Source organism: Macroventuria anomochaeta (genome assembly GCF_010093625.1).
Source record: "Macroventuria anomochaeta strain CBS 525.71 unplaced genomic scaffold BU25scaffold_34, whole genome shotgun sequence".
In the NCBI taxonomy this organism is placed as follows: Eukaryota; Fungi; Ascomycota; class Dothideomycetes; order Pleosporales; family Didymellaceae; genus Macroventuria; species Macroventuria anomochaeta.
In genome coordinates this window covers 358,743-372,369 of record NW_022985395.1, presented here as the reverse complement: position 1 = coordinate 372,369, position 13,627 = coordinate 358,743, and the positions used below count along the sequence as shown (strand labels likewise).

The following is a 13,627-nucleotide window of genomic DNA, read 5'->3' as shown; positions in this document are numbered from 1 at the left end:
CGAGCACTTATACGAGTTTGCGCACAGGCCACCTCGGCAGAACTCTGACCGCTCAGGCTAGCCAGCACACCATGACGGCAACTGAGCTTCTGCAGCAGTACTCTATACCATTGCATCATGGAGGGCCTTTACTACAACGTCAAGTACGGGTATGTGCAGCATGTGCAGCTAGGTCTCGGCCTCTTCTGATAAATTCAACAGCTACATCGAGGGCGTTGTGCGCGGCTACCGCAATGCGCTGCTCACCAGCCAGAACTACAGCAACTTGACGCAATGCGAGACCATCGACGGTAAGCTTTGCTGCGGTGGTGCGTTTATCCAGACTATCTGACGTCAAGGTGTAGACGTCAAGCTGCAGCTCTCGCCAGCGTATGGAGACTTCCTCGCCTCCCTGCCTCCTAACCCGTCGACATCTGCGCTCGCCGCCAAAACCACCGACAAGCTCGTCGCAGAGTTCCGCTACATCCAGGCCAACGCTACCGGTTCGCTCTCGAAGTTCATGGAGTACCTGACCTACGGATACATGATCGACAATGTTGCGCTGCTGATTACGGGTACGCTGCATGAGAGAGACACTCGTGAGCTGTTGGAGCGGTGCCACCCCCTTGGCTGGTTCGAGACAATGCCGGTGCTGTGCGTGGCTACCAACATCGAGGAGCTTTACAACTCTGTTCTGATCGAGACACCGCTTGCGCCGTACTTCAAGGGCTCGCTCAGCCACCAGGATCTGGATGAATTGAACATCGAGATTATCCGTAACACCCTATACAAGAACTACCTCGAAGACTTCCACAATTGGGTCAACACTGACCCCGAGATGGCCGGAACGCCCACATCAGATGTCATGTCCGAGGTTCTGGAGTTCGAGGCGGATCGCAGAAGCATCAACATCTCGCTGAACTCGTTTGGCACCGAGCTCTCCAAGGCAGACAGGAAGAAGCTGTACCCCGCTTTCGGCAAGCTGCACCCTGAGGGAACCACGATGCTTTCACGAGCAGATGACGTTGAGGGTGTGCGCATCGCTGTGGAGAGTGTCGCAGAGTACAAGAGCTTCTTCGACCAGACAGGGCTCAGCCAGGGTGGTGGTGGCGGTGTTGGCAACATGGCTGGCGGCACAGGCGGGGAATCCAGAAGCTTGGAAGACCTGTTCTACCAGAAAGAGATGGAGATCTCGAAGTTGGCGTTCACCTACCAGTTCACACACGCCGTTGTCTATGCGTGGGTCAAGTTGCGCGAACAGGTGCGTACCACATCTCAAAACATCCAGCAACTTCTGCTAACGCATCGACAGGAAATCCGCAACATCACCTGGATAGCCGAGTGCATCGCGCAGAACCAGAAAGAGCGCATTGGCAACTACATCAGTGTGTTCTAAGCTCAGCACCTGTCGTAGTTGTAGCATATTTGATTTGACCATGGAGCGTATTGGGTGGCGTCAAGGTTCGGTTCGTATATCCAGACTCAGCTCATTAGAATGTACATGTTCGTGAATGCGTTGCTTGTCTCTGTTGTTACCTAACTCTCTCACTTGCCATCAATTGCTCCCCAGGCAACTGGCTGCATCACTCAATTTCATTAAGTGTGGTTCTATATTCCTTTCGAAGTTGTGGCTTCACATCTGGTCTGGCTTCGCTTGTGCGTTTGTTGGTCTACAGCTACCGCGTACTGGACGTGTGCCTTCCTGTTGTTGTGAGTCGAGCCACCTGGGCACGATTCACTCTCACCTCGACGTCCTTCAGATCTTACATATCACGTCCCACTCTATTCTCGTCCTGTCTCATACCGACCTTGCCTCTATTCACTGCAGTCTAGGTATTCTTCAGACTCGTCTTCTGCCAGCTCGCCTTGAGGCCGCCCTTCCATCGTTGACGTCGTCACCGTGCTTCATTGACAGGTAAGTTTAGCGGCCGCACTATGGCTAGATACGCCGCCATACGACAGCGGCCGTATGATTACGATGAACCGTACAAACCGCTTCCTCGTCCACGAGGTGGCTCAGCCGTTCCCACCACCACCAAGCAGGAAGCTTGCGGCTGGTGGGTTGGCGGCGAGTGGATCGAGCAGCCACCTCCGAAATCTTACAACCCCGAGCAGCGCAGCCGCTTGTCGCCCATTATCATCGACAACGGTGACGACAGCGATTGCTACGAGGTGCCCCCTCCCGCTCCCCAGACAGCCAAGGCTAGTCGAGCGTCACGAAGCGGACGCGTCTTCGACTTCAACAACAGCGAGCAAGCCCTTACCTGGGCGATAAGGCGAGACGACAATCAGAAGTACCAGGTGGGGTTCCCATTTCTGTGTAATTCAGATCATGAGGGTGCCTGGAGGCATCCAGCATATCTTCACACCGCCACTGACAGCAACTAGGTGCGGTGCTTTGCCGATTATGCCGATGACGAGCTGCTCTCATACCTGGCGGAGAGGTCAATCTCCAGAGGCTTTCTCCAGGAGATCGACCAGTTTCTGTGCGGTCACCCCGAGATTGCAAACTGCCCCGAGGGCCGCGAGACAATCCTGCAGCTCAACACGTTGTCGCCGTTGGAGGCATACAAATACTTTTTGCGAGGATACACCCGTCCAGCGCGATATGTTGATGGCGTCGTGAAGTCGGAGTACTTCACGCTTCCCGCAAACTACCCCTACCGACCCCTCCGTACTAAGATCGATCCCGAGCTCGTAGATTTTTTCGAAGGTTTCGAATACAGGTGGGATATCATCGATCGCATCGACCAAGCCGTGCGTGGAGGCATTCAAGAGCTTTCCCTAGGCCGGCCATTACCCTCGGGCTACCAACGTCTGATATGCTATGCTCTATGGGGCAACCCGTCAGATGCATACAAGTGGTACGAGTATTCACTGCAGGAAGAGTATCTGCCACACAGATACCTACCGGAGCACGTCGTACTTGGCCATGTGCCAAAGCTCGCAGGTAAGATTGATCCGCAGCCATCGTCACTGAATACCTCCAGGTGCCACATGGACGTGAGGTCTCGAATGGCGAGAGCAAACGATGAAGGAATAGGTGAGGACCTCTGTACAGTGCCGCGGACACCCCCAGGGCGGTGTTTCGGAGCCCTGAGCGTAACCCATAAAACTCTGAGCTGTGGATCTACTGACATGCCTTCAGACGTGCTTGAGGCCCTCCTGACAGAGTTCAAAGGAGCACTCATTCGCAGCTGCTTTCGTCGCATTGACATCGGCAACATGTATGAGCAAGCCAAAGATCGCTTGGAGAACGAGCGACGATACCCGACAGGCAAGTAATGTGGAGAGAGCAGGAGCCTGCGATGATCTATGAAGAGGTCACTGACATAGTCTAGGTGTTGACATCGTAGACCTGATTATGAACGAGATACCTGCTCAGCGCCCTGCTCGCCGCCTGTATGTCAAAGACAACCAGTACACGCGTCCAGACCCGAATCAGTTCGCATTTAAAGCGGCGGCATCGCGATCTGGTCGCAAAAGGAGGAACAACAAGGCCCGGGTGAAGAACGTGCCTACCGTGCTGCGCGCTCAAGCAGCCGAATTGTGTTCAGCAAGGACGAACTTGGAGCGCGCCTACAACCAAGAGCAGAACGTTCAGGACCTCTCGTCACGATGCACAGGCGTGACTTTCAACTTCCCTGAGGTCACCGCTGCCCGGGCGAGAGCTGAGCGCCGTTACGTCAACTGCCTTATCCGTTACCTTCGCGACACCAATCAGATGAATCCAGCCGAAGCCACGCAGATGCAGGCTAACTTTACGCGCCGGAAGATGGAACAAGCGAGAATGAGCAACAGAGTCTATTTGCTGGGCATGTACCTGCACGAGTTGAAGTGAGATGGTAATGATAGAATGCATGGTAGGCACACAGTGTTCGTGATAGAAAGGACTGAAGGCACACGAGCGCTGTCCATATGCAATTCTCGGGAGGTCAGCGCTGTTGTTACTGGAAGATGACGGGAGTTTGTACGAGCAAATGCACTTCCGTGGGCAAGTTGTATTGGTATTGCACTCTTATCTCTGAACACATGTACATGGGAGGCAAGGCAAGGGAATGGGGTCACATATCGCGAAGTCAGGGAACTGAACAAAAAGCATTAGAGAAAAAAAAGGGTATCGTGTTCATTGTATCACTTCCACACACTACACTGCCGCAACATATCCTCTTAAGAATCCAGCTATCTTTTTTTTGGGCTTGTCCGCGTTATTATCGAACCTGCCGCCCCACCCACGTGCCTGCGAGCCAATCTTCCTTGTTAGACGGACACGCTTATGGCTTCATATTTCCCCCTCCCCTCAAAACCCCACACCTCAATCACTTCCCTCCACTCCAATTATTCTACAGCGACTCCGCTTCTCTACGTCACATGTCTACACTCCACCCACGGCTTCGTCGCACTAGCTGGCTGTGAATGCCGTTGGCGGTTATGAGACGACAAATCCTTCATCACCCCCAAATCGTCCAGCTTATGCAACAACTTCTGCACAAACTTCAGCACCTTGCGCCGCTTCTTTACGTCCTGCTGTGGTGGCTCCGGCAGCTGCGCGCAGGGTGGGAGACGGGGAAGTGGCCTCTCAGTCTGGACTCGCGCTACAGCTGTAGAAGCAGAAGCAGAGGTAGAGAGGTGGTAGGTGGAGATGGAGGCGTTGTAAGTTGAGACCGGGATGTCGAAATATTCGGATGTGTATGATGATGGGCGCGACACCGTCGATTCGCCGTGCACATGCACCGTGCGACCGTCGTAGTCGTATGTGTAGTTCGTGGCAGGATCGTAGCCGGACACATAGGATCCGGTTGCGGGCTTTGAGCCTGTGCCGGGTGTGTGTGAGGGGTGGCACTGCACTGTCAGGCCTGAGGGCTCGACCACCGTGTATGCGGTATCATCTCGGGGAGGAGGTGCAGTGTGGTATGATGCGGTGGAGGTTTGTGATGGGGTAGGCGAGGTGTGGTGTGTCAGTGCGGTTTGTGGTGAGGAGGAGCGCTGGGTGCGGTGCACTTGCGGTGGGTATGACCTTCGAATCTCCCGTTGCAAGTTTCCAGTGCGTCGAGAGCTGGTAGCTGGGACTTGCGGCAGCGATCGAGCCTGGAATCGATCAATGTGCTCCTCGTGCTCGGCGCCAGACGAGAAGACTGAGTCGTGGCGCGAGGAGTATGACGGCCGTGGAGGGGGCGGCTTGTGCTGCTTAATCTCCTTTTGCTGTACGTCGAGGACTTCCTTGACTTCCGACTCGTGGCGGGGGGATGTGGGCTTCGATGGCGCTAGGATCTTCGATGGTACGGGTGGAGTAGGCAGCTTCTTGTTCACGCCGTTGCGGTAGGAGACTTCCATTTCGCCGTTGGTGCCGAAGTCGACGAACATGGTGCCGGAACTATCAGGGCGATCGGACTCAAGGTCAGAGGTAGACATGTTCCACGCCAAATGGTTGTCGATCATGGTATACATCTCTGACATCCGAGACTGCGCTTGCGAAGTCGCCGTTGAAGCTTTACGCGCAGGCATTTGCTGCTGGCGAGGGCCGCGAGGCGTAGAGCGTGAGTCGTAGACGTTAGGATTAATGTCCTGCAAAGGCTTGCGTTGAACCGGTTTACGAGGCAACGACTTCATCAAGTTGGCCTCGTCTCGCTTGTTCCAATCCTGATGATGAGGCTTGCGAGGTGTCTCCGGTAAAGGACGGGCACCACCTGGACGGGTCCGATCTGCGTCTTGTTGCTGATGTGACTGGTAGTGTGGTCGACGAGTCCCAGCCTGCTGAGACTGCGTCGCCGGCTGTGCCATGCGGTCGCGGTGGACTTGCCGCGCTGGGTACTTCGATCTCTTGGCTGGACTCGATGTGTAGTCGAATCGCTCTTTCTTTGTTGACCGAGAAGAATATGGCGAGAGACGTATTTGGGAGAGGCGGGTTGCCATACTATGCAGTGAAATGGTGGGCGGAGTATGAGTGAACATTGTTGGGTTGCTGGCATTGTGTGCCCGTAGTGTTTAGACATTGTGGAGGTGCATGGAGCGAGGTACTTGAAGTGGTGATATAGACTAGAGGGAAAATCTTTGATGTTATTAGTGAGTCGATGTCTGATGAAGTTGGGCACTGTCGTGTTATGAGGAAGCAACTCACCGACAGGGGTTGCCCATGGATGTGGTAGGTGGAGCGATTCGCTGTCATAGCAACACCAAAAGTCGGTCACGATTCAGGAGAACACAGAACGAACACACAAAAGGCAAGAAGATCATTGTAAATCAAATCTAATGCACCTGCATTAAGCGAATTAAGTACCTGAAATCCCCATGTACGTTACTCCCCCTTCACATGCAGCCTAAATGCATCATGAACGCGCATACATGGGCGAAACAAAAACTTGAGCACAAATTGGAGCAGAACATGTCAAACAAGAGAAGCAGAAATGGTATAGACCAAACAGAGCCAACTCCGTAAGACAAACAATAGACAGAGAAAGGCAGAGCCACACGGCGTCCGAACCCTCGGGTATATCAGCGAGCACCAAGGTCGTTTGGAAAGACCTTCAATGTACGAGAACGATCACAGCCAGCTTAGTTCTTGCCGGAGAACTTGTCCTTGAGCTTGCCGAAGAACGATCGCCTCTTGTTCTTCTTGTCGGCAGTCGCGGAGTTGGATGCAAGGCTCTGGCTGCCTGGGGTACCCTTGGGTGAGACATCGGAGTCCTTGCGGTCCTTCTGAGGAGTCTCAGGTGCGGTCAGGCTCTGGCTAGTGGTTCCAGTTGTGCCGGTCTCGGTACCAGTTGTGACAGTTGGCTGCCCCTGCTCGAGTGTAGTGGGCTTGAACAGCCCCTCCTTCTCGGCATTTGCCGGCTCACCAGCCGCCTTGGTGGCCTCGGTCTGAGCGGCCGAAGAGGCTGGGGCGTTAAGACCCTCAGTTGTGGGAGCTGATGTTGTGTCGGTCTTGCTGGAAGAGACAGCTGGCTCAACAGCCTTGGCAGCGGAGGAAGGCTCGGCACTCTTGGTGGTGGAAGAGGTGGTGGGCTCAGCAGCGGACTTGGTAGCCTCTGTCTGGGCAGGTGCCGAAGCAGGGGCGTTCAGACCACCAGTGGCCGATGTCGAAGGCTCGTCGCTAGTGTCAGAGAGAGCCCTCTTGATCTCCTCCTCAGTCGCGGGCAGGTAGTCGGTGGAGAGGGGGTAGGACGATTCAGACACCTTGGGAGCAGTTGTGCTGGTGCCAGACGAGCCGGGAGCGGTCGTGGCGGTAGCAGCGGAGAGAGTAGGGGCCGGCTCGCCAGACTCATTGGTCTTCTTGACCTGACTCAGGAGCTCAGATTCGAGCTCCTTTTTCTCTGCAACAGCCTCAGCGTTGGCAGTGGCCTCAGGAGCAGCATGCGCCTCCTTCTGGCTCTCAGCCACAACATCAGGTACAGAACGAACAGGAAGCTCGGTCTTGGAGCCTGAGGTGGCGGTGGAAGACGCAGCGGCGATCACAGGAGCGTGCTCACCGGACTCGTCAGTCTTGGAAACAGACTTGAGCAGCTCAGACTCAAACTCCCTTTTGTCATGGACAGCGAGGGGGTTCGCGGCGGCCTCAGGGCTGGCGTGAGCCTCACGCTGGCTCTCAGAGACTACAGCGGGAACGGCGATGGCAGGAGCCGACTCGCCGGTAGCGTCGGTACGAGGAACGGAGCGGAGGAGCTCATCCTCAAGGCCCTGCTTCTCGTGAACGGCATCGAAGTTGGCAGCAGCTTCAGGGCTGGCGTGGCCCGCACGTTGGCTGTCGGAAACAATAGCGGGAACAGCGACGGAAGGTGCTGACTCGCCGTGGTCCTGGGACTTGGGAACCTGGCTCAAGAGTTCCTGCTCGAACTGCGACTTCTCGTGGACAGCCTCAGCGTTAGCGGCAGCCTCCGGGCTGGCATGAGCTTCCTTCTGGCTCTCGGCAACGACAACAGGAACATCGCCTGCGGCGGCGGTCCCAATCGAACCGTTCAGACCGGCGGCACCAGCAGCCTTGTCCTTCGCGAGCTGAGCGTTCTCTGTCACCGAAGCGGAGTTGTCCAGACCAACGGCTGCAACAGCCTTGTCCTTCGCAGCATAGGCGCTGTCAGCAGCCTTGTCCAAGCCAGTCGCGTGGGCGGCCTTGTCCTTGGCGAGGTAGGCGTTATCGGTCGCAGTGGCGTTCTTATCGAGACCGGCAGCATCGAGCGTCTTATCCTTAGCAAGGTAAGCATTGTCGGTCGCGGTAGCATTCTTGTCAAGGCCGGCGGCATCGAGCGTCTTATCCTTAGCAAGGTAAGCATTGTCGGTCGCGGTGGCGTCCTTGTCGAGGCCGGCGGCATCGAGCGTCTTGTCTTTTGCGAGGTACGCGTTCTCGGTGGCAGTGGCATTCTTGTCAAGACCAACAGCATCGAGTGTCTTGTCCTTCACAAGGTAGGCGTTGTCAGTTGCGGTCTTGGAACTGTCCAGACCAACAGAGTCGACAACCTTTCCACCAACAGCAGAGGCAGTCTCGCCGACAGTGGCGTCCTTGTTAAGACCGACAGCTTCAGCGGCCTTCTCCTTGGTAGCGTAGATGGCACCAGTGAACAGACCTGCGCCGACGGTTGCAACAGCAGCAACGCCGCCAGCGACTGCGCCAACGCTGTCGCCGACATCAACAAACTTATCAGCCTCCATGGTGGGAGCGTGGTCGTTCTCAACAGTGGTCTTCTCAGGGACCGTCTCCTTGAGCTCCTGTTCAACCTGCTTCTTGTCGAGGACGGCCTCAGAGTTCGCGGCCGCCTCAGGAGCATAGCCTGCCTCTTTCTGGCTCTCAGTCACAATCTCAGGTACGCCCCTTGGCTCCTTAGGAACCTGACCAGCAAGGGCAGCAGTAGAGCTGGTGGGAGCAGCGGACTGGATGTGAACGCCAGTGTCCTTCTCGACCTTAGCATCTACGCCCATGGGCAGACTAGACTCAGGGATAAGGTTGTCGAGCTGGGGAGGCAGACCGAACATACCACCGTTCGCGGGCCTCTCCGACTGAGGAGTGATGTCGACGGGGGGAAGCTGAGGTGCTTGCGAGTCGGACTTGTTGTATGAGGCCTCGTCAGTCCTGGCAGTGCTGCTGATGGTGTTGGAGGTCAGAGTGCTGGGGTGAGGCACCTTCTCGCCCGGGGCAAGGTGAATGGGGTTGCCTGCGCCAGCAGTTGCGGGGATGGGCGCAACGCTGACCTTAGCATCCTCATCCTCTTCAGGAACTTCCTTGAGGTTGACTGTGGACTCTACCGTGTTGTCGGTAAGTGTGCTCGGTGCGGGAACGTGCTCCTCAGGCGCAAGCTTGATCGGGTTACCCAGACCGGCGGTAGCGGGAATGGGGTTGATGAACTGGCGCTGCTCGGTGCTGGGCGTCGGCGTCATGGGAAACGCGCCAGGAATGGACTCATTTGACTTGGTCTTCTCAAGGTCCTTCTCTTTGGGGACAGCGCCGGCGAGCGCTGCTGTGGAGGACGTCGGCGCGGCGGAGGAGAGTGTGTGCGCGGGCTCGTCGACGATGTCCTCAGGCAGGAGGATGTTGTTAACAATGCCATGGCCATCGTCCTCCTTGGGCGCGCTCTCGTTGATACACCAGTTGCCATTGACGACAAACTACGCGCCTTCGTTAGCAAGCGTCCAGATTCAGAGCTGCCTGCAACCGAACTAGGCGGCAGGCGCGTGTCGCAGCGCGAGCGTACCTTGTACTGGGTCTTAGTCTTGGGGAGCTCGACGGTCTTCTTGAAGACGCCGCCCTCCTCCTCTAGCTGGACTGTCTTCTTCCAGTCATCGAAGGTGCCGGTCACGTAAACGTCGTTGGCGTCGTGTTCCCTGCATATCGTGAGTACACTGCGCGTCTGTATAACAGGCAAGCAACACACCATGTGAATGTGTATTTGCCCATGGCGGCGTAAAGATAGGTGTGCGATTAGGGTGCGAGGTTGCGCGATGGGTGAGACCTTGTCTTGATCGCAAGCAGTGAGGAGGTGGTTGGGGAAGAAGGAGCAGGAAGCTAATGGAGAAGTGGCTGTGCTTGTGCGGCGCTTCCGAGGGCTAGTGTTGCAATAACTTGCAACAATTTAAGGCGACAAGATTAGAGGCTCAGCTACACGGGACGAGCAGGCGCGCAGTTTCAGAGGCGTGAGAGCTATGGAGATGCAGTGAAGATGAGGCTTCAGCTCTGCGACGGCCTCCACGCTGCAAGATTGACAGATAGCTCTAGCTCTCCCCTGGTGGGCAAGCAACCGCGCCGCTCGTGGCCAGCAGCAGCAGCAGCATGTGCGATGACGAAATTGGCAATCCTTCAATGGTGGGTCTTGTTCAATTGCAGCTCCACTCTCCACCCAACGTGCATCGTCATGTTTGTTTGCTGTCAATTCGCCCACGACGTCCCTCTGACAGATGGGCAGCCAGCCCCGCCAGCTCCTAGGAGACGCTCGTGCGTCTCACGGCTATGTGCGTCATCGCCCAATCGATGTCACGCCTTACCGCCGAAGCATTCCTCACGAAGAAGACCCAGCGTGTTGGGCACACATTGAAACACTGTGGCTTCGATCGAATGCCAAATTGATCTGTCAAACATCTCGGTCCGCTCAACAGCGGAACTTTTCGTGTTTCTCCTGCGGCGGACGTCCCAACATTCGGGTCTGTCTCCCCCGCCTGCCAGTCATGTAGCACACCGCCAATTGCAGGCTTGCCAAAACTTCACACCGTATGAGGCCTTCACATCACTCGTGAGGAAGTTTCGAGAGTGTTCCATCATATCATGCCGTCCTCATCGCTTGCAAGAGCTGATCATCTTGTCGAAAGGAGTGCTCGATTTATGCCATGTACCTCTGCACGTGAACTGTACAACCATGGAATGGTTTCCAAAGTTCCAAGGTTTCAAAGTTCCAGAGTTCCAGAGTTCGTCCTCGCCAGTTCGATCAGCTTACATGTGAATTGAAAGTCGAACCGTTAGTCAAACCATACGTGCTCTGCTGCTGCACTCGGGATTTGTCAATGGGATTCCATCGATAAACCTGTCGATGGCGTGCAGCTTGCTCTCTGTTCCTTATCATGTGCAGACGCTGAGCTGATTGGTCAACCAAGCTGGAGTCATGTTCGAGCTTCCAGCACCCGGTTCCAGACATGATAAGACGTGCTGCCAGAAGTATATAATTGTGTTATACAGATGCAGACAATCAAGCTGAATCGCATAGCAATTCATGAACAGGATGCTTCCTCTCTTTGTCTGGAACACTCATGCATGGTTCCGTTGCCGCCCTCTGCAGCTCGCCGCTTAGCAGCAAGCTCGGAGCAGTCGTGGATCCATGTGAGGCGGGAGCTACGCAGCTTGAGCGGCAGCTCTGGTCTTAAGCTCTGTCTCTGACAGCTCCCAGAGCTCTGTGTGTGTCTATCGCTGCATCGCGAGGAGCACTGCAGCCTGGTGTCCGGCATGCTACAGCTGCGTTGTGTGACGTGATGCCATCCAATGTGCGTGAACCATGGCTGGCATCGTCTAGCTGTCTCAGTGAGTGGCTACAGCTGCGCAGAAGAAGGCCGGGCATCCATTCGATTTCTAGAGCCCTTCTGGAAGATAGATTAGCCCCAGAAAACCTGCCTTAAGCTCCAGTGCCTGCCCGCACCTGGTGATCGCTCTTGCTGCAGCCTCTCCCCTCTTCTGCCCCGGATTGTCCTAAGCGTCATATTGCGGCTGCACGCTCCACACGCCCTCACCACCACTAACGCCCGTCGTGCAATTGCATTCTTCGTACCCTCGTCCCCCTCGTGCATTGCCCCCCCCCCCTCCCCATCTACGCACCATCGCTGCGTTTCAGGCCTTCGCAGCTCGACACCCACCATCCCTGCACCCCTCGTGAACCCGACGTCAAAGAGCTGCAATCGACCCCTCACCACCCACCTCCCAATGTCCCTCCCTCCAGACTACTCTAATGAGATAGCCGCCCTCGACCGCGAGATCCTCAAGCACAAGCCCAACGATATCCTCCAGTTTTGTGCGAGCTTCTTCAACCGCCGCCTCGAGTCGCAGCGCGCGGAGTTCCTGCTCTCGCAGCAGCATTCCAGCCAGCAAGGCCGTGCTGAGCATAGCTTCCCCGGCAACAACCCTTTCGGCACATCCCCAGGCTCCGGCGGCTTCTCAAAGAGCCCAATGCAGCGCCTCGAAGAAGAGGAGGAGAGCGACATAATGGCGTCCCCCACTGCGTCGTCCTTCGCACAGGCCGACCTGAACAATGCCCGCAGCAGCGACCAGGGCGAGAGCTCCTTTGGCAACTTCGGCAACTTCGGCGGCTTTGGAGGCTCCTCCAAGAATCAGGTCACGCAGATGCCCCCCATTGCCGGTGGCAGCACTCCCAACAACTACAACACCAACAGACGCGTCTCCGTGTCCGCCGAGTCGCTCAACCCCGCATCAGCAGACAACGATAACTTCACGCCGCCGTTCCACCACAAGACAGACGAGCAGGTGTCACGTCTCAGATCCGCCGTCTCTGGCAACTTCCTCTTCTCACATCTCGATGACGAGCAGTCTGCACAGGTGCTCGGCGCGCTGCATGAGAAGCCAATACCTACCAAGGGCATTAAGGTCATTACACAGGGCGATGTAGGTGACTACTTCTATGTTGTCGAGAAGGGATCTTTCGATATCCATGTCAACAAATCTGGCAAGCTAGAGGCTGGCATAGATGGATTGGGTGCCAAGGTAGGCTCTGTAGGCCCTGGCGGCTCCTTCGGTGAGCTTGCGCTCATGTACAACGCTCCTCGCGCTGCCACCGTCATCTCCGCCGAGCCATCGACACTGTGGGCGCTCGACCGTGTCACCTTCCGCCGCATCCTTATGGACAGTGCTTTCCAGCGACGACGCATGTACGAAGGCTTCCTCGAGGAGGTTCCGCTCCTCTCCACTCTTACTCCATACGAGCGTTCTAAGATCGCAGATGCCCTCGAGACGAAGAAATATCCTCCTGGTACTGAGATCATCAGGGAAGGTGACATTGGCGAGTCATTCTACATCCTCGAATCTGGGCAAGCGCAGGTATACCTTCGCGGCAACGACCAGCCTGTCAAGAGATATAACAAGGGCGACTACTTTGGTGAGCTTGCTCTGCTGAACGACGCACCTCGTGCTGCGTCTGTTATCAGCGAAACCGAGGTCAAGGTTGCAACGCTCGGCAAGAATGGCTTCCAGCGTCTACTTGGCCCCGTCGAGGGTATCATGAGGCGGAACGACCCCAGCAAGCATGAGAGCGGCAGTGTCGATCCCTTGTCAAGGGTCTCATAAGCTGCGCACGTCGACACTTGATCCAACAGTTTGGTATGATAAACGAGATGACCTTGGACTATGAGCGGAGGAGTGCAGATTTCAGCAGCGATGGAGTGTGGTAGACACTCTTGCTTCTTGGCGTTTTTCGCATGTATTCCTACTCTTCCTACTGTCACTAAACGTCCGTTGCCCTTGATGGATGAGCGGCGGCTTGGTTCGGGGCGAGGAATGGGCTTAGTGGACCGATTTGTTACCTATACTCCAACTGCGCGTAAATGAAAGAATCAAAGACCAATGCTCGCCCATGCTGCGTGATTCCAGAGTCATCAGTTGCACCTGCATACACAGCTGAGAGTGACATCAGATGTTTACGTCCGTGCGTCTTGAGCGCGACCACGTTCAGCAGAC

General features: G+C 55.9%; 8 protein-coding genes across 8 annotated transcripts; 6 read left to right on the top strand and 2 right to left on the bottom strand.

Annotated features, from left to right (window-relative positions):
- Positions 1-117: 117 nt before the first annotated feature.
- BU25DRAFT_442360 (ATPase, V0 complex, subunit D) lies at positions 118-1,629 on the top strand (the record flags this gene model as incomplete). Its single annotated transcript, XM_033709294.1, has 4 exons — positions 118-149; positions 202-290; positions 345-1,240; positions 1,292-1,629. The coding sequence occupies 4 exons, from the start codon at positions 118-120 to the stop codon at positions 1,373-1,375; spliced, it is 1,101 nt and encodes a 366-aa protein (XP_033558106.1). The 3' UTR covers positions 1,376-1,629.
- A 15-nt stretch (positions 1,630-1,644) lies between these two features.
- On the top strand, positions 1,645-2,540 carry BU25DRAFT_170428 (uncharacterized protein). Its single transcript, XM_033700821.1, has one exon. The coding sequence runs from the start codon at positions 1,915-1,917 to the stop codon at positions 2,365-2,367; it is 453 nt and encodes a 150-aa protein (XP_033558105.1). The 5' UTR covers positions 1,645-1,914; the 3' UTR covers positions 2,368-2,540.
- BU25DRAFT_313168 (uncharacterized protein) lies at positions 2,368-3,027 on the top strand (the record flags this gene model as incomplete). Its single annotated transcript, XM_033702165.1, has 1 exon — positions 2,368-3,027. A coding segment is annotated over one exon (660 nt), but the record flags the coding sequence as incomplete, so codon positions are not given.
- On the top strand, positions 3,018-3,939 carry BU25DRAFT_170426 (uncharacterized protein). The gene has a single exon (XM_033700820.1). The coding sequence runs from the start codon at positions 3,344-3,346 to the stop codon at positions 3,818-3,820; it is 477 nt and encodes a 158-aa protein (XP_033558103.1). The 5' UTR covers positions 3,018-3,343; the 3' UTR covers positions 3,821-3,939.
- Positions 3,940-4,304: 365 nt separating this feature from the next.
- BU25DRAFT_451103 (uncharacterized protein) lies at positions 4,305-5,931 on the bottom strand (the record flags this gene model as incomplete). Its single annotated transcript, XM_033709733.1, has 1 exon — positions 4,305-5,931. The coding sequence occupies one exon, from the start codon at positions 5,929-5,931 to the stop codon at positions 4,342-4,344; it is 1,590 nt and encodes a 529-aa protein (XP_033558102.1). The 3' UTR covers positions 4,305-4,341.
- Positions 5,932-6,531: 600 nt separating this feature from the next.
- On the bottom strand, positions 6,532-10,079 carry BU25DRAFT_400085 (carbohydrate-binding module family 48 protein; the record flags this gene model as incomplete). The annotated part of the gene is made up of 5 exons (XM_033704954.1): positions 9,837-10,079; positions 9,657-9,786; positions 8,485-9,570; positions 7,153-7,953; positions 6,532-6,921 (listed from the first exon to the last, which is right to left on the bottom strand). The coding sequence occupies exons 1-5, from the start codon at positions 9,857-9,859 to the stop codon at positions 6,532-6,534; spliced, it is 2,430 nt and encodes an 809-aa protein (XP_033558101.1). The 5' UTR covers positions 9,860-10,079.
- Positions 9,991-10,606, top strand: BU25DRAFT_170396 (uncharacterized protein). Its single transcript, XM_033700819.1, has one exon. The coding sequence runs from the start codon at positions 10,122-10,124 to the stop codon at positions 10,491-10,493; it is 372 nt and encodes a 123-aa protein (XP_033558100.1). The 5' UTR covers positions 9,991-10,121; the 3' UTR covers positions 10,494-10,606.
- A 1,016-nt stretch (positions 10,607-11,622) lies between these two features.
- BU25DRAFT_442359 (camp-dependent protein kinase regulatory subunit) lies at positions 11,623-13,511 on the top strand. Its single transcript, XM_033709293.1, has one exon. The coding sequence runs from the start codon at positions 11,864-11,866 to the stop codon at positions 13,235-13,237; it is 1,374 nt and encodes a 457-aa protein (XP_033558099.1). The 5' UTR covers positions 11,623-11,863; the 3' UTR covers positions 13,238-13,511.
- Positions 13,512-13,627: the final 116 nt, after the last annotated feature.